The following is a 23,480-nucleotide window of genomic DNA, read 5'->3' as shown; positions in this document are numbered from 1 at the left end:
TATTTACCGAATTGTATCCTGATATTTCATGCGATTTATTAATTTGGAAAAAGAAATGAGATGAAAAGTATATAGAGGAAAATCGATACTGATATAGGTCTCCTAAAGTGACACTGATTTCTCAGAAACTAACTACTGTACTTTATTAATACTAATAAAATCATAATTTGTTTAGCTAATTAAAGAAGTACAAACTCATAATTGATATATTTGTTTCTATACCAAATCAGCTAAAAACGAAATCTACGAATGCGAAAATAAAATCTGATAGAAGACACTTTTCAGTTTGTACTTACGTTTTTAAGATTTTATTTTTGTCTTTTGTTTAAGAAATATTGTCTAAAAACAAAGTGGTATGTCGGTATCGATGACTTTCCTCTATATATAAATAGAAAAATAAATTATTAAAATTATAAGTTTTTGTTTTTCGTACTGACGATTATTAAGTATTATTGGCCACGATTTTTTAAGCTTAGGATTAGTAGATCTATTTTTCATCGCCGGTTACTATTTGATACGTACAAAAACTGCTTCTTTTTGTGGCGAGAAAGCAATAAAGTGCAACTGGTTAAACGATTTTGAATAACCAATTTAGACAATTCGTGTAGAACCTATTTGCCTTCTTTTTGAATCTTTCCCATTGCATGTAAATGATCAGAAATGGTTGATTTATCAATATTTAATGCTAATTCTTCAAGCGAGTTGAATTTTCATCCAACAATGCCTGCAATTCAGCATCTTCGAACCTTTTTGATTGACATGAATCGGTGAGTTTCGGCAGCCGTTTTTTTCGAATCAAAGCAGTGAAGTAGTAGATGACGAAAATGATCTTTATCACGTTCCAATCGCATTAAAAAGTATGGTTATGTTTATGAATGCACAGAACCTGTGTCAAATTATTTGTAGAAATGTCCAAGCTATGACATGACATATCCAATTTCAAAATATCTTTAGTAGATCTGTAGCTACAGCCGTCTGTAGTGAGTTCTCAAAATTAACCGGAACACCTAATACAAATTCACATTGAATTGTTTAAGCCTGAAACATTAAAGATCCAGCTTCGACCATTATGAAATTTTAGTTCCTATTTCCTATTGATTGTGTTTTCACATGTACGATCCAATAAGCTTCTTCTACTTTAATGTTACATTTGGTTAAATTAATCATATTGCTTTCCGCAATCATTAAAATTGATTCTTAATTAAAATAATTATTTAAACATAAAATTTGAATGTCTCATCTCACAGGTTTTTTTAAATAAAAGATATTGACTATAAATACAGGTTATAGATTCTTATACAATTTTGTTAAATATTCTTTCTTGTTGCATTATTATTCCAAAATGTTTATTTTATTTTAACAAAATTCCATTACTATTTATGTATTGTTCTACTTGTAATCTATAAGCACATCTACAACCCAAAAGCAGCCTGAATAAATAAAAAAAAAGTTAATATCGCGAAGAGAAAATAAATATGCGAATAGTATGTATTGGGTATCACAATGGATTTGTTGGTGCAGCTTCTTCATCATTAACGATTTCGTCAAGTAGGATTTGGCACCTGGTGAAGTTCGACTGTCAAAGGTCGAGCTGAATATGTAGATCGAACGTACGCGCATATATACACGGTTGTCGGCATTATATACGGTACTTGCATGTCACATCGTCACTATATATAACGAGAAACCGGAACTCGAATCCCATTCAGTGGATCGTTCTCTGAAACGTTGCGTTCTCGTGCAGTCAGAGGTCCTTGTAAATCCTCAGAATTGGCCTTTAACCCTCGAGAAACTCGCGATACGCAATGTCGGATGTCGAATTAGTTAATTCCAACGTTGTGTTGTGCTGAGCGAATTTATCTTCATAAATGGCTGTAGGTCTATTATTCTGTCATCTAAGTTATATTACATTTTTCAATCTTACATCAGCGTTATTCATGATCTTCGTCTATTATATTTGACCCGACTTTTCTATGTTCTAATTATTTTCCATAAATAAAATGCATGTTCTAGAATCTTTTTTTTAAAATTCTATCTAAATTTCTTGATTCATTTGTTTAATTTAATATTTATTTTATGTGATCGCACTTATACGTGACTAAAAATTTGTTAGACAAATGTTTAAAATAGGAGTCATCCTGTAAATTTTTTGGAAATTATTTTGATTGTGTCGCAAAATTTTTGAATATTTTCACAAAATATTTTTTTGTGTTAAATTAAGCATTTAATATAAGGAAGAAGCTGCTTTAGAAAAATTCGAATTTACATTTTCATATTTCGACTATAAAATATAAATGTGTTACATTATTCATGTATTTTAAACTTTTTAGATGAAATTTTTATTATGATAGGCGACAGATAAGAGAATGGATGTAAATTTAAACCTAACGATTCGTCTAAATCATCTTTTATACATACAATTTCGCTAGCTCATGAAGATTTTGATAGATTTCGCATAGTGTAGTCTGTTATAGGAATAAGTTTTCCCAGCATTTCAGCATATTGCGAAACAGACGCGGGACCCTGATTAGTACCTTCGTCGTGTACTCAGTTCCTTACTTTGAGAACTTGCTTTCTCATCTCGTGCCGCTTCAGTCTCGTCTCACTTCCGTCCGGCTGTCGCCGTCTTCGTCTTCGCGAGCTTCATGTAGTCACTTGCACATCTCTACTCCCATGCCTTGTTATTACTAAATCAAGACAAGCGCCCTAACCTTCCCTCTCCCTCTATCTCTTCGTCCTTTCCTTCTTCCATGTGTAATCACATTCAAGGGATCCAGGAACACGACTCTACTTCGTTATTTGCCGCCGAGACCAACTTGAAGGAATAGGGTTAACGGCCATTGAGAGATTTTTTTTCCTAAATGAGTCTTTTTCTCTTCCGGGATAATAAAACTTAAAAATAGAAGCCTCGTGGACGAAATTACTGAAATTCTATAGTTAACATTTTTCTATTGTAAGTCATTAAGATTGAAATACAGCCTTGGTCATAAATATAAAGTATTCCCAAAATTGATGTAAACGGTCTATATTTAACGAAAAATAAATTAAAAACAATTTTATTGAAAAATAATAATTATTTTTATTACAATTTTAATATTTGTTAGTCCTCCTTTAAGTTTTTATGGTAAAAAAATGCTATAAATTGAAGACTTTAGGTATATTTCCAGCCAAGGCTGTCTTATAATTTTTATTGTTAGGAAAATTGTTACGAAAATGAAAAAGTAAAAGATATTTGAAAAAAAATGATCTGTATTTGAATAAATATTAAGTAATAAAAATATATATAAATATATACATAGAAATAAGAAATTTTAATATTATATTACTTATAACTAATTATTACATAATTGAAACAAACAGATAAAAAATTCGGATTTTTAATTCTATTCCAAAGAATTTTAATTCTATGTCAGAGAAGATTTAGAATAATAAAAATTATTCATTTTCTACGGAGATCCATGTTTTATTATCGAGTTATGTTATTAAATGTTATTATCATGTTATTAAAATTACAATCAGTTTCGATTTTATATGTAGGTCGAATTTCACACTTTCAACCTTGTCGCGATTTTTTACGCCTGTGTTATAACGTTTTACGATGTAACGGTTTATCTTTTATTTCTTCCAGAATCTCAGCGACTCGCAAAGTGCAAAATATTTTGTTGCTTTAATCCATTAGTATCGATTTAACGGATATGAAGGGCTCGTTAAGAGTCTGTATTATCGTAGCTTTTTCGTTATGTAATACGAAACAAAGGAGATGTAAGTAATGCAAACTGGCGTAAGCGGACGCAAAAAGGGTATTTTAGCTATGGTAAGATGAGCAAGAGAGTATCGCACGTGCTTAATTTACAAAGTGATCCAAACTTATTGCGTCACATAAGCACTTTGTTGATTAACGTTTTTTCGATATAATTTAATTTTTAATTGGGTTAATTTAATCAGACTGAGTTTTAATGTAACTTGCTTTTTTATGAAGCTTTTAAGATCAGCTATATAGGAAAAACTTTTTCTCAGGTTATTTTAATTTCGTGATCTTTTGCTAACATTACTTGAATATTCTTCTGGTAATGGAAGATGCATTTGCATTTTGTTCTGACTGCAGGTTTGACGATGGCATATTATTATCATCCGTTCGTCCAAATTTATGCATTGTGGTTAGACTCCTCGATACGCACGGCCAAACTTGATCCAGTCTGGTGATAAATTATGCACAGGGTGTCTCGAAAGATAGCGCGCACCCTCTCTGTGCTTTCATCCCTCGATAATGGTCCCCTTGATGCATCCAAGGACATCTTCCTTGCCTCTCATTTACGCCGACCAATCGCATCTCTCTTTGAGCCCCTAAAGCGCCTATTTCCAGTTATATCAGCTGCTATTATGAAAATTTTTCGAAGCAGTGATTAACTAATATACATATTTTCTGAGATATATAAAATACATATACAATTTATATATAGGAGAAAGTGGATAAGTGTGCGCAGCGGGTAATTGTGTGCATTTTGGTTTAACACTTTTTCAATAAATGAAGCCACTTATACCGCGGCGAAATTTCTAGGCTGGATAGTGTTACATAACAGTCCAAGTAACACATCAAGTTGAGAGAAAGTCAAAGTGATGTACTTTGACGTCAAAATAATGATTTTTTTATTACAAAATTTGACTGTCTATTGACTTTAAGTAAAATAAAGTCATTTTGACGTCATTTTGATTTTTTGTTGACTTTTGTGTATTCGTTAGGCATAACATTGTAGGGTGCAAAATTATAACGTTGACATTATGTTACTTTTAGTTTGTATCGACTGGGTGGTTTCAATGCTGTCTGTGTTCTGAATAAGTCCATGAAGAATACAGTGGAGCTGATGATGCTGAGAATCACATATGTGATTTTTGTTTAAATAATTAATTTTTCCAATTTTTGTATTATTTTTTCACACTTTATATTAATTTTGTATTAACATTTGTATAATAATATATTTTTCATTATTTTATCAACATTCCATGAAACATTTTCCATGAAATATTTATTTATATTAATTTCTTACGATTTTTGCTTTGTGCACAATTACCCAACTCGACGAGCGAAAATTTTTTCGCTTTTGCTTTTTTACTTTTTGTCAAATACAACATTATTAAATTAAAAGTTGCTCGCAATATGAAAATTTTTTCGCTTTTGCTTTTTTACTTTTTGTCAAATACAACATTATTAAATTAAAAGTTGCTCGCAATATGAGCAGTGCATATCGATGCATTTTCGAGAAGAATGTTTATAGTTAGTATTTCCATGTTTATATTAACTTCAACTTCAAAAATCACATCACAGCAATGAATTTCCCTTAAGTGTGCACAATTCCCTCATTTTCTCCTACATCATATTGTTTTTAAAGTTATGTGTCTATTTAAGAAATTTCTATAAAAAATAATTTTGTGCATACTTTATATATAAAATATTTATATTTTGTAGCATTTCTAAATATATATTATTTCTAAAAATTTATTTTAATGATTATCCCCTTATAATGACATATTATGTAAACAGATTGAAATTACTTACTACTTACAAATCACGAGATACTGACTATACATGTATAATTTAATTAAAATTTATTTTATATAATTTTCTCAATATACACGTAATTTGTTTTCTTCATCCGTTTGTCCTTTCACATATAAAATATATCCTAATATGAATGTAATACATCATCTTTATGTTTCTGATATAAGAGCGTGTTGTTCTCATAAATAACGTATAAAAATTAATTAATTTACGATGCGATCCAAGTCTATAACTGCAATAATTCTTGTGTGAAAATATATTTCGATTCGCCTCTCCAGCGGCACGTTTTCGCTTGGCGAGTTGCACGAATTCTATGAATTTGGTGTGTGTTCATACTTGTCACGTACGGCACGCAAGAAAGAAAATGTAACTCCGTCTACAGAATCGTCCCCGGCTGAGAGGGAGGAGTCAACGGGGTGCTTTTGTGTATTAAGTCGCTGACTTCCCTTTTCGCTCTTTTACTTTCCGTCCTCCCACCTTTCGGGTTTTTCTTTCAGTTTCGTTTATGAGGCTTCGTTTAAACGTGAGACGAATGAAGTATTCGCGATTAAATACCTCTCTGTCGGTTCTATCTTATCTATTTCCTAGATTATCATTCACAATTTATTTGTTTTTATTTCTTATTCGTATATCGTCATACTTGAACTAATCAAGGCTCAGAATTTCAAATGAAATTTGAGAATGAAATGAAAATAACTGTGATAAGCCAACGCGGTTATTGATGCCATAAATTGTAAAAATTTCTTTACAATTTATTCTTATCTAATACATACTATAACTTAGTATTTGATTTATATGTTATATATAAATAGTATATCGTGTTTTTATAAATTTCTCTTAAATAAATTTGTAATCCTCTTTTCTTTAAAATTACAAACTTAGAAAATAAAATTTATCGTACAATTATTAATACATACTTTGAGCTAAACCCAACACAATTACAGATATTTTTTTTCTTTTGGGCTAATATTCCCTTTCAAATTGTTTGTCTTGTGCCTTCTCGTTTGCCGCGTTATTAAATTTTTCTTTCGGGACATTCAAACCAGAAGCATCTCAGAAGGAAACACCTTATAAGCTGGATATGATAAAAAAGTATTGTCTGACGAGCGATACTTTGATCTTTGTTTCCTGGAAGCATCTTATTTTGCATTACACACACGAACTGATCAAGGAGATATCACTGGTGGATCAGAATCGTTTCATCCGATCGTCTATACCCTTCGAGAAAGAGATCTCGTCTTTTCGTCGAAAGCGTTTGTTCATCTTGCCCTTTATCGACCGGCGAACACCGTTTGCACTCTCGTTGGACCCTTTTTTCCAGAAGAGGAAGCTTACAGGATCGGAGGTATGGGAAGTATTTTCGGTGTGAGGCGTTTTTCTCAGGTTTCCTCGCGTAGACTATCCGAGACATTCCCTATACGTATCTCGCGTACTTCGTGAAAGGGATCCTACGAGGATTCGGGGCTAAGGACCTCCTCGACTCCCCGCTAGAATAAATCGACTTCGCCCTTTCGTATTGCCTCCGAGCTCCTCTTACCTCTAGAATCACCCTTGAGAGTGGGCGGAGTCCGACGAGAAATTCGTTGGACCATAGCAGTTAGAGTGAGAAAGAAAGCTGTCGGAGGAAAGGCTTGTAAATCTGGAAAGCTTGTTTAACTCTCCGGTCGCCTAGTAATTCTCAGACGAGGATGTCGCCTCTAATTAACAGGGGCGAAAACTCATTATAAATTGTAATTGAGGCATTACACGATAGTGCCTAAAATATATATAATATATTGACCATCCTCATCTGCTATCATATTCCGTCTTTCATTGCGCGACAAGAATAACAGTCTCTACATTGCTTTGTTTTCGTACGTAATAGTCTTGGAAGTTATCTGTCAAAACTACTTATTATTAAGAAGTAAAATAACTTTTGCGTAACTCTTTCACTTTTACATAAAGTGATACATATATGATTTCTATAAAATATTTCTGTAATATTTAAAAATTATTTTATAACGTGTAAAACAAATATAAAACGCGAACTACAATTTATACAGCATGTCATATAAAGAAATTAATGTGGAAAATAGAAGAGAGAATGACGCTTTTTGTATAAAGAATGGATATTTTTATATAATAATATTTCAAGATATATTAAGTAATTCCATTCTAAAGTTTTGTAATAACTTTTTTCTCCCCTTTTCCTCTCCTTTCTCTTTCTTTCTACAAAGATATATGGAAAGAATGACGGAAAGTAAGTGGAATTTATGCATAAAAGGAGATAATAATCTATAGATTTCATAATACATGCCGAAAAAAAGGGAAAGATTCGTTATCATATTTCCTCGGATTAAGGAGGGGGATCTTCGTAAGTAGATTTGGATTAGAATCAAAAGAGAGAATTTCCATCCGCGAACAAAAACCTTTGCTATATTAAGCTACAAAGTCCCTACATTTCATAAATAGTTATTACATATCTTACGCGTGCCTATGTATTTGAAGAGCAACCATATCTCTAACATGGACTCATGTAATCTGCGAAAATTACAGATGCGCAATTTGCATGTTGTACAGGATAATTTTAGAACACACGGCGCGCACCGAAACATAATACGTTGCATACATTATTCATGAGCAGATAAAACTTGGCTTTTAATTGGCTCATTTTTAACATAATCTGTTTTACAATGAAAATTATTAAACATTGTCGCATAATTGATTACTGCAATTGTGTAACATATAATATACGAAAGAGTCAATTAACATCGCGTAATTCATCCAATTTACGAGTCATATGTATGATTATCTGTCAAGCTATATTAGACGAAGTTACGTCGTAGTCAAAATTTGTTCGTTCTGTATCGTTTTATTCGTAATAATTTGTCACTTTTATTGTTGATTAAACGACTCCGTCCAATAATTTCTTTGTCATATTGTTCACTGCTGATTGCATTATTAAGAACATTAAATCCTTCGGTCTTAGAGGAAGCACCCCGAATGAGATAGAACGCTACGCAATAATCTCTTCGGCTTAATGCCAGCGGTGTGTACCAAAGAGAATACATAGTCGAAAGCTTAACTGTTAGACCCCGCGCGAGAGGCCGCGGAAGATCAGAAGGTCATGGTATTTCGTGGTTCAAGAAGAGAGAGAATCGAGGGATGCCTATATAGAAACGGTAGCAATAGGGTGCATTTATATAAGGCCTCGAGCATCCCGTCGGCGAACGAGGGACTAAAAATAAGCTGGATGAGATATTATCGAGCTGATAGGAAAGTCGATATTCTATTCGCGTATTTTTTTTCTTTGTTTAGCGTTATAACGCCGGAAAAATAGCTTCTACGAGTATTTTGTACATTTATTTCATAAAGGTGCATTGACGCAAAAAACTGGAGCTGCATTGTGTGCTTTGTGAATAGATAAAATAATTTTCGTTTTATTTTTTAGACTACTGTCATTGTTTAGAATTTTTTTTATGAAAGTTATCAAATTGATCAACAAAAATTGTACAAAAATTTTAATTATTTTCAAATTATTTTACTCCTAGCTTTTCAATTTTTCTTTATAAGCCTCTATTAAAAATAAAAATGCTTTAAAAATGCGGATTTGATAGGACAAAGTTGAAAAGACGTAACGAGGCGACAGTTAATCTCTCAACTTGCTCCGTTTTTCGTTACTCGATGTACTTTTTAGAAATTCAGGGTAACACGCAGCACTTTTTAATGAGACCTGTAGATCCTGAGTTGCGTAAATTTTGGTAAATGATCCGCAACGAGTAAAAAAAATTTGTTCAACTCGCCATTGGAAGGTAACAAGAATATCAATCTGCAAAAGACTTGATTAATTTTTCACTTTGTAAAGGATTTTAGAGATTTATCAGAAATCTATTTGTATATACAGGGCGTCTGGTAAGTTTTGACAAAGCACTGTAGATAGAGCGTATGTAGATAGAGCGGACTAAACTGAGTCAAAAAGTGCTCTATCATTTTGCAATTTTCGCAATAGTTAACGAGATATTAATTACTAAAAATTGCCGAATATATCTTCAATAATTTTTTTCTCAGATACTATCAACTTTACAGAAAAACTGTAAGAGATAAAAATCGTTTATTTTCTTCTTATAGAACTATAAGAATTTTTTCAGAATTTTTTATCAACTTTTTAAGTACATTTTCTTATTTCTACCAACATGAGAAAATACGGTATTAAAAAATTCTGAAAAAATTCTTATAGTTCTATAAGAAGAAAATAAACGATTTTTATCTCTTACAGTTTTTCTGTAAAGTTAATAGTATTTGAGTAAAAAATTATTTAAAACCAAATTCAGCGATTTTTAGTAATTAATATCTTGTTAACTGTTACGAAAATTTCAAAATGGTACAATTTTTTGACTCAGTTTAGTCCGCTCTATCTACATATAAGCGCTTTGTCAAAACTTAACAGACACCGTGTATATATAATTCCAGAAAAAGTATCATCTGCAAAAATTTACGGTTAACGGAAATAATATCGGCAGCATTCTTTAAATGCATTGGAACATCTTTAAAAGAGTCAGATCTATCAGATGCTAATTTACGTAATAAAAGTGATTCGTAAAATAAAATAACGAAAATATTAACAGTATCTCTATTATTTGAATCTTCTATATCGATCTCTACGAGAGTATGTAGAAATATTCCTCTTATGAAAAAAGTGTGTCGTTTGTCTATAAAGAGATTTGCTCCTGTTATCAGTCGATACTACTCGTTTATTGGCTTTATTTAGAAAGTCGCACGAGCGAGAAATTTACCAGTTGCTCCACTTCTCCGAGCTGCTGGTGAAGTAACACCTCGTTAGGAATTCACGCAGTCCTACATCTATCTTTTCTTTTTGCCTCGTCGCCCTTTGTCTGTTCTTCTCAAAAGCTCTCCTTTCAGCGAGTTTGTCGTGCGACGTATACACGAAGCTTTCAATAAATACATAAGCATTCCGCAGTGAACTTTTCACTTTCGAGCCGGAGGGTTGTTATTCTGTCTCTTTTTCTCTCTTCCTCCTTTCTCTCTCGAAAGAAAATGGATCGTGATGACCCGAACTGCAGTAGCGGCAGAGCGGAAAAAAAAAGTTTAACGATAAAAGCTGCGCTGGACAAACATGCCGTCAGAAGCACACGACGATCTCTCGTAGCTTACGAGCGCGTCGAGCGATTTTACAATGTGCTGTAAACACGAAGTTTGGTCGCAAGCATCCTGATGCTAGGTACGTGTTTTCATGAGGTGGCATTTTAGCGTTTGTACGTTACGAAAACTGCACAATGCATATGTATGTACAACCGTCGCGACTCTCTAGTTTGCAAAGTGCTTTGGAACTATCGCGACTCGTCCAAATTGCAGATGTTACAGAACTAAAAAGGCGATCCTTACAATTTGCACAACGTGCTTTTCAGACTTGCTGTTCCACTTTCGCTTCTTTATTTCAAAAGTATGTAGATTATACAGCAAGAAGTGCTATATTAAAACTTTTTACTTCAATCGTTTAGTAGACATTATTCTGTCAAGCAGCTCGCGTTAAAACTAAAATATCTTGAGAAACATTTCCCTTCTCATTTGCTCCTTTGTCATCGCAAGATTCCCATTATTCGACGAAACTTTTTCAATTAGTTGACGTCAAGAATGATGGCGTAAGAATAGACAGTGGATGGGCAAGAAAGTCCGGCACGATAAATGGTAGCGTGCATGTCCTATTATTATCCTGAGAGACATTTCCGGGACGCGAATCGATTTTAGCGGTACCGCTAGATCGATAACCGGAGAAAAGAGAGCATACGTGCCAAGCACATAATCAGATTAGTCGAATCGAGACTGATCGATATGGATCGAACGCGGAACAGTCCTAGCAGCCTAAGCACGTCCATGAAGGTCATTCTGAATCGAATTAAATCTTACGAGACGAATCGTTCTCTTCGATCACGTTTCGCAACCTAACAAGCATGTCGTACTCTGAATGTAAACAGTTATGTAATAGTATACCTAGCGTCATTTTGTTTATTTAGTTTTTGTAATAGTACATAATGTAAAACATTATTACTAATATTTTATAATCAGTCCTTATATCATCATTTATTCTTATAAAAAAATAGCAAATATACTTCATAGATATTAAATATTGTAACGTGAATAGGAAAAAGTGAACCACTCTTAAAAAATAAGAAAAATTTCTAAAAGGTTTCTAAAAGTCTTTTTCTCCCAAGACCTATAAAAAATATAGACAGGGACAATGACGTTGCAAACCATAAATTATGAGAAGCTGGTGGACGGTTAATTATAATGATCCTTAAAGCTTTCATTGCTAAGAGCGACGCCGCGCACTATACTATACGCCGACAGTAGATACTTAAGATGTAATACTTTTCCGCCTTCGGTGATGCCGGCGGCACATTAAATCGTTTCACTGTGTTTTATTGCGTTGAATTAAAGGCCAGCGATTAATGTCGGACCTGTACATTTCCACAGCATAAACGTAACACGCATGTAGAGTGTACGCAGAAAATATGCGCACTCATAGCGCACGTCAAATGAATTTCGTCGGATGTATGTTACGAGTATGCCAGCATAAAAACGAAACGGTTAATGAAGGCCTGAAAGAGGATTTCGCAAGATGGTCATAACTCATTTTCGGGGGAACAGCGCGCGTTCTTCATTTTTGACCCTTCTCATTTGTAACGGTTCCGCAATTATCACGGCGCGAAAACTTCTTGTCGTCGTCGCACTTTTTCACAAAGCGATTCAACATCCAATGTATTTCTTTGTCTAACCATTCCCCTGACAATTCTCTCCCTGCCGAAAACCGCGCATTTTAATCCTAATTAAACACATTAATTCTATATAATTATTCACGTACTTTTATACGATATTGATGGCACAATCAATTGTATTGGAATGATAAAAATTAACTTAATAAGCCATTTATTTATTTTATAATGCTGTTGACATGTATGTATTGGTAACACGATGAAATTTATATTTTTATGATGTATCGTAAAATAATAATATATTTATACGCATCGTAGAATGACAAAAAATTGATAATTAACGTAATGATGTCCTATTAATTTTACTCGAACAAAGTAGTCTAATACTTAACATACAATTATACAACAATGACAATTATGAAAATTTGCGCTGTAGCATTATTATTTTTATACAGTTATTCATATTATTAACCCTCGACTACATGAGTGGGTCATTTGGATCCGGATGAAAAGCCGGATGATTTTAGCCTGCCGCTATTTTTGTACGATTAATATTGCAGAGTTGAAGTGAGGGAGTAAAAAAACTTGGAATTTTTCTCTGTCGATCGCCGTCATGCAATTGTTTCATTGTTGTCTTAACGCTAATTGTGATGCAATAAAAGTTTGGCTTTAAACTTTACTAAGTTTGGCTTAAAATTTACTTGGACCCGTCAAATGTAAATTCAACAGATTTTTACCGAAAGTGAAAATTCGTTTTTAATAAGTGCCTGCTTATTAGTGCTGTATTCAAGTATGTGTTGTCTTCTTATAATTAAAACATATATCCATTGTCAAGAAAAGCATTTTTGTGAGAGAGGCGTCTTGTTGAAACGATCGCTCTATTTTCTCGGAGTTATAAAATCATGAGTAAATAATGTCAAAATCATTATATATTTGATATAAAATATTTTCATTTTTTTTTTAAAGAAGATATTCGATATACCTCCGATATTATTTTTCCGAACATGTATTAATAAAAACGTCCCTACTTCAGTCGTGCAAATAATTATTACTTTTTGGAATGAATCAATATAACGTTTTTTTTCTTAAAGTTCACATTTTCCTCTTTTCAAAACACTACTTATTTTTATCTGTATCTTTTTTATCATAAAGATATGATTTTTAAAAAAATTGATTATTGCACTCTTTTCACAAATTGTTCTTTAATATTTTTTGACATAACTTTTTCAATTATTATCAGAACCTTTTTATATTTTGATATTTCGATTCTATACATTCTATACATTTCATTAAAAAAAAATATTTTCCATTAAGATTCTAAAACGAGATATGTAATTGAGGATTAATTATCTTATATCTATCAAATAATATTTTATTTTTATATAACTTTTGCTGATTATGATAATTAATAAATAAATTTTACTGATTAATAAATTTTCCTTACGATATCTAAGAAAAAGTATAATCCAGAAAGATCTGCTGACAATCTCGATCTCTCTGGATTTCTCTTTAGGAAAAAGTGAATACGATTAGTAATCGATTTGTATCTTTCCTTTGGATGCAGCTATTCGCCGGGACCGCCTGTATGTTCAAGTCGCACAACAAGGTTTGTTCTTTTTTCTTTTTATCGTCTGCTAATGTGCATTGGTGTCACTCTCTAATACGTCGATGTTCCATTGGTGTGTCATTTTCTTTGCCCTGTTTCTCATCTATGTCTAAATCCTTCTACGTTTTTCGTAAAGGTCTTAATTAACGTTCACAATGTTTGCACATAAAAGAACGTACACACGCTGAATTTGCATCGCAAAGTGTAATACGAAGATTAATTCGAGCCTCCTTCCCTTGATGTCACCGCTGTTTCGCTAGTTAAAGGACGAAATTAATTGTTCCGCTGCTTTCGACGTCGCGGTAAGACGACGTGAAAGGGATACGACGAAGATAAAAGATAAGAGAACAGGCGACAAAAGGATTTGTAGTGGATTGAATTAAATTGGTAAATAAATCTGTTTTGTGTGACGTGGATAACAATGATTTTCTATCTCTTCAACATTCCACAAAGCAACATCTAAAATTTCATATTTTGTCTTTGTATATCTTGATTTCAAATTGAGATTGTAATATATATTGTAATATATATTTGCATGAATAATTTTGAATGTGTCTATACATGTTTGAGATTTTTAAAGATTTTTAATTTGTCTGAAATACATATTTATTGAAGTCTTTTGTACTAAGAATTAAATTTAATTTTAAAGTAACGTTCCTGCCTTCAATTTTACATACAGCCGCATGCTTTTTCTGATTGGCTCGTTTCTTAAAAGCTGAGAGGACTTGCATGCCTTAATAATGTAATCACAGTTTGTCTTAGATAACTGGTACGTTTCTTGTCTTGCCTTCGCTTCGTCTGTTGTCACGTATTCAGTTTTTGTCACAGAATCAATCGTAATTTCTATGCACGTAGTTCGTTTCTCTGTTTCATCTATGCACACTTTGCAATGAAACCACAAAAGGTTTGACGGCCTACCATATTTATCTATTTTGATACATTACTTGTTATCAATAAACGCGATGTGAATAAACGACAAACAAATGCAAGCACGTCTGCTCTTTAACCGTACACATGTAATCATATTATGTAAATTAAAACATTTTTTGGTATGTGTATAATATATTATATTGAACCGATATTAAATACGATGGTTGGAATAGTGATATAAGTCGATAATAAACTCTAATATATATAAAATATTTTAAAATTAATTTTAAGTAAAATATTGATGATTGAAAATATTGATTTTTCTTTTTAAAATAAGAAAATTTATATTTGCAAAAATTTAACAATTTTTTCTCTCATCGCAAAAACAATACTTTTCATCAAACGACCAATAATCGGGCTTGTTAGGATATTTAAATAAACATTTAATTAATATGAAATTTAATTAAAATAGGAGTAAGAATTCATACATATGTTTCGAGTCACAGAGCCTTCATCAGTTCGTTACATAAAATTTCGCTAATTACATTCTATAAAATAAGAATGGATAATGATCGCGCCAGAAAAACACGAAGAAAGGTCTATGTCAAGAAATGAATGAAAAGCGGTCTATTTCGTGTGAGGTGTGAAGACCGGTGTATGTCGGAACGCATACGAACGGTTTATATCGAGAAAGCGAGAAGAACGGTTCAAGTCGTACGAAATTAAAGAAGAGTTTGTACATATAGCACAATATACTTTCTTCTCATACATTTTATAATAGTATGACTGAGAACGGAAATCATCTTGATTTTCAATCCTATTTCTCGTACTAATTTATCATCTATTATTTAATTTTCCGTAACTCATAAATTACACAAGAAATTTGTGTAATTTATGAGTAATGAATATTACGCTATATAGATCCTTTTTTAATTTCATGCGACTTGAACCGTTCTTCTTATTTTCTCGATATAAATCGTACTTCGTATGCGTTCCGACATAGACCGATCTTCACGTCTCACGCGAAATAAACCGCTTTTCATTTATTTTTTGACATAGACCTTTCTTCATGTTTTTTTCGATATAGCACCTTCTACGATTCATGCGTAGAAGGTACTATAATGTCTCCCTGGGACAAACTAATAAAATATCATCAACGTAATAGATGGGCAAGTTCAACATGTTCAATACATTTTTCTCTAGGTTTCCTGTGAAACTATGTCTGCAATGACTGGTGATAAGGGGAACTCATTGGTGTTTTATAAGTTTGTTTATATATCAAATTATTTAGACGTGAAATAAGTGGAAGACAATACAAAGTTTACGGCATATATAAATTCTTCTTTCGGTATATGTATAATTTTGAATGTGTATCTATCTTTTTTCAATGTGTATCTATCTTTTTTCAACCCTTAATGACCAATTCTAATAGGACATTAGTAAAAAGAGATGTAACATCTAATGAAGCGAGCACGTTAAACTTCCTCACCTCAACGCCAGAAAGTCTATTGTAGAGTTCGAAACTATTATTCACATATCCTCTCGCCTTAAGAATACTGTCTGAGATAATTCTTTCCAGAAATTTAGCTAACTCATATAATGCTGTACCAATCGAAAAAACTATAATCCTAAACGGAACATTTATTTTATGTAATTTTGGCAATGCGTAAACCTTTGGAAGTGGAGCATCGCTAAACTCATACAAAGATATTCTCTATTGGATACAAATTCCTTTTTTTCCCATTTTTTAAGCAAGTCATTTACTCTTTTTTTTTAAGATCTTCTCTGGATTTTTCTTTACTATGGAATAAATGTTTTTGTCTTCTAATACCTCCTCTACTTTTTTAGAATATACTTCCTCTTCTCTAATGTAACGGTAATATTGCCTTTATCAGCACGAGTGAAAATAATATCTGAGTGGCTTTTGTAAAAAAGATTGATGTTGATCTATATAATGATCTAATAATGAAGGCTCTATGAGTCGAAACATATGTATGAATTCTTACTCCTAATTTAATTAAATTTTATATTAATTAAATATTTTTATTTAAACATCCTAACATGCTCAATTATTGGTCGTTTGACAAAAGATATTGTTTTTGCTGTGCATATATTCGAGCGTTACATTCTTATTTTGTTGTTTTTCTCTCATGCTTCTTAAAATGAAAAGAGATTACATTACTTGCTCGCTCATTTACTTATTTACTTTCTCCAGAAATTTTATTTGACAAATTCTGTTTAGTAATAACTCGTAGTAATAATTATTTTTTAATTATTTTACTTCTCACACACACATACACGCACGCACACACACACACATAAGAATTCTATCAATCCGAATATCGTGAAAAGTCCACTATTAAGGATCTCGAATAAGCGTACGTGGAATTCGATTCATTACGTCGGTAATATACGACCAATTATGTTACCTGAAGTACTCGAGCGACGAAAGGAGTCACGTGCGAATTGTTCGAAAAGAATGCGATTACTAATTGGCGGTGCTGTGGGTTGTTCGTTGGCCAACAACGCTCTTCGAGACTGGCTGTTCACACTGCTCCTCGCGTAATTGGGCACATTTGTTCGCGCCGACTTGGTAATTGCAGCTAACATGTTAACTGCAACTGCAGTCGTGCGCAGCTCGATCGCGAATACTTCTTCCTCCCTTCTTCTTTAATTGATCGATCTTCAAATGAAGTTTCACCGCTGAAATTTGTTCACCCGATACGTGTCTTCTTGGCCGTTGGCAAAGTGAGCAACCAGTTGATGCTATTAAATGTGAAAGCTTTAATGAATTCTGATGTGATTGAAATAAATGACTGCACGTGCTTTCGTGTGATTTAATATAATATATTAATGATGTAATGAATATGACACACATTTCTTATTATAGTTGTAACACTTAAATAAATTTATATACACAAATCCATCCAGTGCCGGATCTTATAGGCAATTTCAAAGTTTGATTCTCATTTCCTATTATTTAGTATCTATCGTGATTTATATAGAACTGTTTGTTTTGATTTTAAAATTAATGAAGTTAATTATATTTTTTATGTACTATATTACGAATGTAGAATAATATATATTATATTTTCTAAGAATATTATAAATTAAATAATATAAATATTCTGTTGCTTTTATGAGATTATAATTTCTTTTATGAGAATATATAAAAGTTTTTATATTGAAATATTGAAAGCTATCCTATATTAAATCCTATATATATATATGTATATACATGTTTATATTTCTGTTTTAACATATTATACTTCATATATGTATATAAGTAGTTTGGTTAGTTTAGGTGCCGCGTTGTTACGTTTAAGTAGTCAGACGTGTTTTCGATAGTCAAAAGTAATTTTTGAGATTTCATTTTCCGAATCACATCATTTTTTGTGTATATGGTTGGTACATAATTATTTATTCTGCAGTTATTTCCTCATGCATCATGTAGCCTGAGTTATACTCTTTATTTTGTGATTGAAATTAACGAAACATGTAATCTTTCGTCATGAAGTTCTTATAGATTAATATAAATAGATAAATCATAAATTTTGTCGAATTTCAACAATTCAACAAGTGACGAGCGTAGATGCCGGATACCTCTGCAAAATAAATCGAGATTAACAGTTACATGTTCATAATAAAAAAGGGAGGAAGAGGAAATTATCGACAAAAAACGAGAGAAAAATGAACTGTCTACTCTCGAATTTCACGCGACCCCGCGGCATGCTTGCCGCCCAACGAGCTTTAATTAGTGACGTCAGCTTGTCGTCAGGTCAATTTACGATATTCCAAGATAAACCAAGCCAGACGTGCTTCAGTCGCCGCCCAGCTTCGTTCTAAATAACTCCGATCTGTATCGCGTGTTTCGCGGATAACCATGTTTCGGGCATGACACAAAGTGTCTAATACAGGTCTGCAAACATTTTTTAACGATTTATGCGTCTCGGCAAGTTATGGTTAACTAATAATATATTCTATGTACATCTTATTGATACAGTTAATCGTAGACAATGTCTATAAGTGTGCGCTAGTTTACCACTCGATGACATCATGGATAATACGTTTAATTGTACGGCGCGAATTCGTTAACCCACATCACGACGATGGATGTCATTCGTGGTTACGTGAGTGTCTCGTTTTATGCTAGGATAAGTATATAGGTAAAGTTTCTTTAATATACACTCATGTCGAGAAAACTTTCGGTCCATTCTTATTCTTCATTCTCGGCGAGATAGTAATCTTCAAGGAATTTATCAAAGAGTGGTAATACAATAAATTAAGAAAGTTTAGAGTCCCCTGCAAAAGAAAAAGAGAAAGAGAGACAGAGAAATTTAAAAAATTTAATTTTCCGAAATATTTAAACATTTACAGATTCAAAGACTTAAAATCTGAAGAGTCAAATCATAGACTTGAATTTATATGTAATTAATCCTCGTATGACGAATGCAGGGTCACTTTGACCCGTGAGCGATAAGACAACTCGGAATGCGGTAGCGGTAGTTAATGAAAAACTATCGCGGTGTTATATTTGTGTCGATAATGATGCGAAATACAGTACGAGATGTTAAAATTGTAATAAATTTATTTGTAAGAGTACATACATATAAAACATATACTTATTTCATATATCGAATGTACAGAACACTAAAAAGAGATAAAATATATATTGTTCACACACAAAATACGTTTTTATGTATAATTCCTTTCCAAAACTTGTTTACAGTAGAAATTCTATTATGGGTCAAAGTGACCCTGCATTCGTCTCTCTCGTCCATTGAAAACCATTCGCCTTCCGAAGGTTAAAGGAAAATGTCAAAATTTGAATATTAATCCTTTGAAGATCGGAGCTTTTTATAAATAAAGAAATTTAAAGACGATCATGTTTTTTAACGGTTTTCGAGATCACTGAATCAAATTATTTTTTGAAATTTGATTATTGTGAAACTCACACACAGTTTTAGGGAATTCTTGATATCGCTGAATTCAATGTCGCTTGAAAAGCCTGAAAATGTTGAATTTCAAAGGGTACTTTCAATCAAGGAGGCTCTTATGTCATAGGGTTCATAATCAAAGTTTAAAAATCAGTTTGAAAATCAGTACTAACTGTTTGCGTAGCTGATGAGCTTCAAATAAAGTGAAATTGGAAACTTCATGTTTTATATATACTTTTACAATATACACATTTATATGTGTATATATATATATATATAAAATAATCAGATTATTTTAAATTTTGTCCGTCATATTGGAGTAACCATTTTTAATTTTTAATTTTTTACCTCAGATTCGAAAACATTATCAAATTGCTCTATAATAGTTTTATGAAAATTGACGAACGGTTTACAAAATAAAAGGGTGTAACTCCAAATGGAGTTGCCAATTTACAAATGGTTCAAAAGGAGTGAAGACACGAATAAAATAAATTTTATAGAAATTGAAAAATGAAGATTTTTTTATTTTCTTTCTTTTAATCTTCCTCTTTTGACGTTTTAAGGTTTTCCCTACTATGAAATTTTTTTATGTCTAATTTAAATTTGGCTTGTCAAAAATTTATAGTAAAATAAAAATTAGAGTGAAGAAATTATGCTTTGCACTTCCTATAGTGAGCAAAATTATTTTTGTACATGTATATATGATATGACAAGGTAGGCTTGTTCAAGACACCATCACTCATTTCGATGAGATGATCGCTCGGAGTACAAGTGCCTCTAATTAAGAAGCCGATGTTTTAATGAACCTCCAAGCATACCGTTATCATTGCTTTTTAAAGGGCTGGTTCGCGAACTCCAGATGTTTATGTGGCACAGCCTATCTTATTGGTATTGCGATCCTCTCTGTAAAATTATTAGTTTTCAAGTTATGATATAATTAAGACTTTGACTTTTAGAAATATGACTTTTTGTGACTGGAAATTCCGAAAATAAAATACTAATTTTATGGAAGCGTTACAGTTTCTTTTACTAATTCTTTGTGATCATTTTGTGTCACGTGTGCAAATTAATATTTTGTGAGCAGATGAGTAAGGAGAAGCTAAACTCAGAATCAAACATTAAATAGTCGCAACTTGTCAAAGTTGCGTTGTAAAATCGAAGATTGCAAATATAACGTATTTATAAATCAAACTTTTTAGTCATTTGCGCACTATAACAATAAGTATCGCGCCATACTCTCATTTGTCTATACGGTAAAAAACATTGTGTATTTGTGTTGGAAATGGTCCGCTTACGTTCTTATTAACTGTTTGTATTTTTTAACATATTCGGGTATTAACATAATGTGATTATGATATTTAAAGATTTTGTGTTAAATTAATACGCAACGTTCCTTAGAATCAAAATGACACAATTTATGAGTAAATGAACAAGTAATATAAAAATAATGTGTTTTAAATTCTAAGATGTATGAATGAAATACGTGTTAATTTAACATATCATAAATGTTAATTATACTAAAAAAATATACTTCCACAGTTTGTTTACAAATTGTGTCAGCATTACCTTTTTAGTAATCATTTTTTTACACAATATCTATGTTATTTTCTAATATGTTCATATCTTACGTTAAATGAACATAAAAATTTGAATGGACCTTTTGGGACATTTGATACAATTTGTAAACAAACTATGGAAGTATATTTTTTAGTATATTAATTAACATTTATGATATGTTAATTATGTTAATTATGTTAATTACGTGATATGTTAAATTAACACGTATTTCATTCATTCATCTTAGAATTTACATTTTTAAATATTATACAACACATTTTTAAAATATGGTACAATAAATTTTTACGTTATTTGTTTACTCATAAATTATATTATTTTCACACTAAGAAATATTGAATATCAATTTAACATAAAGTTGATAAATAACACAATTACAATTATGTTAAATTAACACTCGAATATGTTAAAAGATTGAATACAAATTGTTAACAAGAACATGAGTGGACCGTTTCTATCACAAATATATAATGTATTTTACCGTATATTTTACTAGGTTTCCATGTGTACTTTTACTACTAGACTGATTTTCTTCTCGTTAATCAGTTGGAATGAAGCTCTTTTAAATCAAATTCATTGGCATGTAATCGGTCTCGGCACGGTTGTTGTTCATTGATCTCCTCTTCCCGACGACGACTCCAATTTAACGCGACGGGCGGTCTTTTACTTTCAGTTAGGCGATGCGATGTTCGTCGAGCTGCCACGCGTCCGCCTGGACGGCGGCGCACGTGCTTTTCGGCAACATTGGGGCTACGAGACACGACCGTTGGCACCACCACCACCGCTAATCGAGGAGGATGAGGCAGCTATCGAACCGGAAACTGTCAGCCTTCGGGAAGCTAACACCGCATCTCCGATAGGTGAGTACCACTGATCGATCTTGATATGACCGAACTGCAGTTCTTCTCGTGATGATCTCGTTTCCATCAACAGCACCGATATACTTTTCACGTTCAGCTGCCGTCCGATTGGTATTGAATTTTACATTACCGCTTTTCGCGATATCTTGACGTCAAATTTCTTGCTAAACTTTTAGCATTTATATGACGATAAGCTTACATTTTTCTGAATTTTTTTCTTTAAGAAGGTTGTAAGGGTATAAAACACATATATGAATTATTTATATATTAGTTATTTACTCATGCGGACAAAGGTAATGTAGTGGTAGCAATGGATAAATCAAATTACGTTTCAAAGATGGAATCGATACTCAACGATCGCGTTACGTATATACAAATTGCGTATATACAATTTTAGTTTAACAATATGAAAAGCAACTTAAGAGAAACTTCAAGCAAAAACAGGTTTTTAATAAATTAGGATCGTCATTTATTTAAACCATTTTGAAAATGAAAGCATTAAAATTATTATATGTAAGTTATTTTTTATTCTAATATTTCTTTATTTTTAATGAAATTCTTATCTCTCTGCAAACAATTTGAAAGGATACTTATATATTACAAATACGAAGAAATATGTGTGTGTGTGTGTGTGTGTGTGTGTGGATTATAATTTTTAAGAAATATATTATAATATTTTTTGCACTTTTTAAAAGTCTCCTATAGATTAAAAATGGTAAATACCTACAATTAAATTGATTCTTTAAAAATTAAATTTTTTCCATGATAATTCCGTCAGACATACAATGTGTAAATTTTGATAAAATATGATAACTGCTACTATATGTATATGTGCGTAGAAACTATTGTTACTAATATATACATGCGTGAATAATCATTTGAAAAACATTGGAAACAATTCTGTTAATTTTAATTACAATGGAATCACGAGTCTTTAATCTCGCGTTTGTATCTCTCATACAATGAGCACGCGCGATTTCGTCGGAATCATCGAAATGCTTTGTATCCGCGGAAACGCGTTTAGACGCGGTGTTTAACACTGGTTAACACTTTGTCTTTGGTATAATAGCGATAGAATCGGAGCCGGTCGACATTAATTGCGCTTTGTTTGAATTGTTACTGGCATCGCTGCGACTGACAGACACCACACGATGGTGCGTCCTTAACGAGTTGATATTGTTCAAAAGGAATCAAGTGCATTTTTCCCCTACCTCCCTTTTCACTCTGTTTTTGCAGCAACGCGAAAGGGCAGTGAAGAAAAAACAATTATACTTGGGAAATAAAATGAGGCGTTTTACATTTACAGCGTCACGAATTTGAAACACGAAAAAGACTAGAGAAAGAAAGAGAAGAAATTACTTTGAA

At 32.2% G+C, this 23,480-nt stretch overlaps 1 protein-coding gene across 2 annotated transcripts in view; it reads left to right on the top strand.

The window, feature by feature from the left end:
- Positions 1–23,480, top strand: part of raskol (Ras GTPase-activating protein raskol) — a 350,704-nt gene that overhangs the window by 155,299 nt on the left and 171,925 nt on the right. Inside the window, exons 3-4 of one of the 2 annotated variants that reach the window (XM_018446322.1) lie at positions 13,832–13,873; positions 21,929–22,115. In XM_018446322.1, the coding sequence (XP_018301824.1) occupies positions 13,832–13,873; positions 21,929–22,115 (229 nt within the window). The remainder of the gene's footprint in view (positions 1–13,831; positions 13,874–21,928; positions 22,116–23,480) is intronic. The other variant, XM_018446324.1, reaches the window with a different exon arrangement.

This window comes from Mycetomoellerius zeteki, unplaced genomic scaffold (genome assembly GCF_001594055.1).
Source record: "Mycetomoellerius zeteki isolate Tzet28-1 unplaced genomic scaffold, Tzet1.0 scaffold179, whole genome shotgun sequence".
Lineage (NCBI taxonomy): Eukaryota > Metazoa > Arthropoda > Insecta > Hymenoptera > Formicidae > Mycetomoellerius > Mycetomoellerius zeteki.
This window is presented reverse-complemented; position numbering and strand designations above follow the sequence as displayed.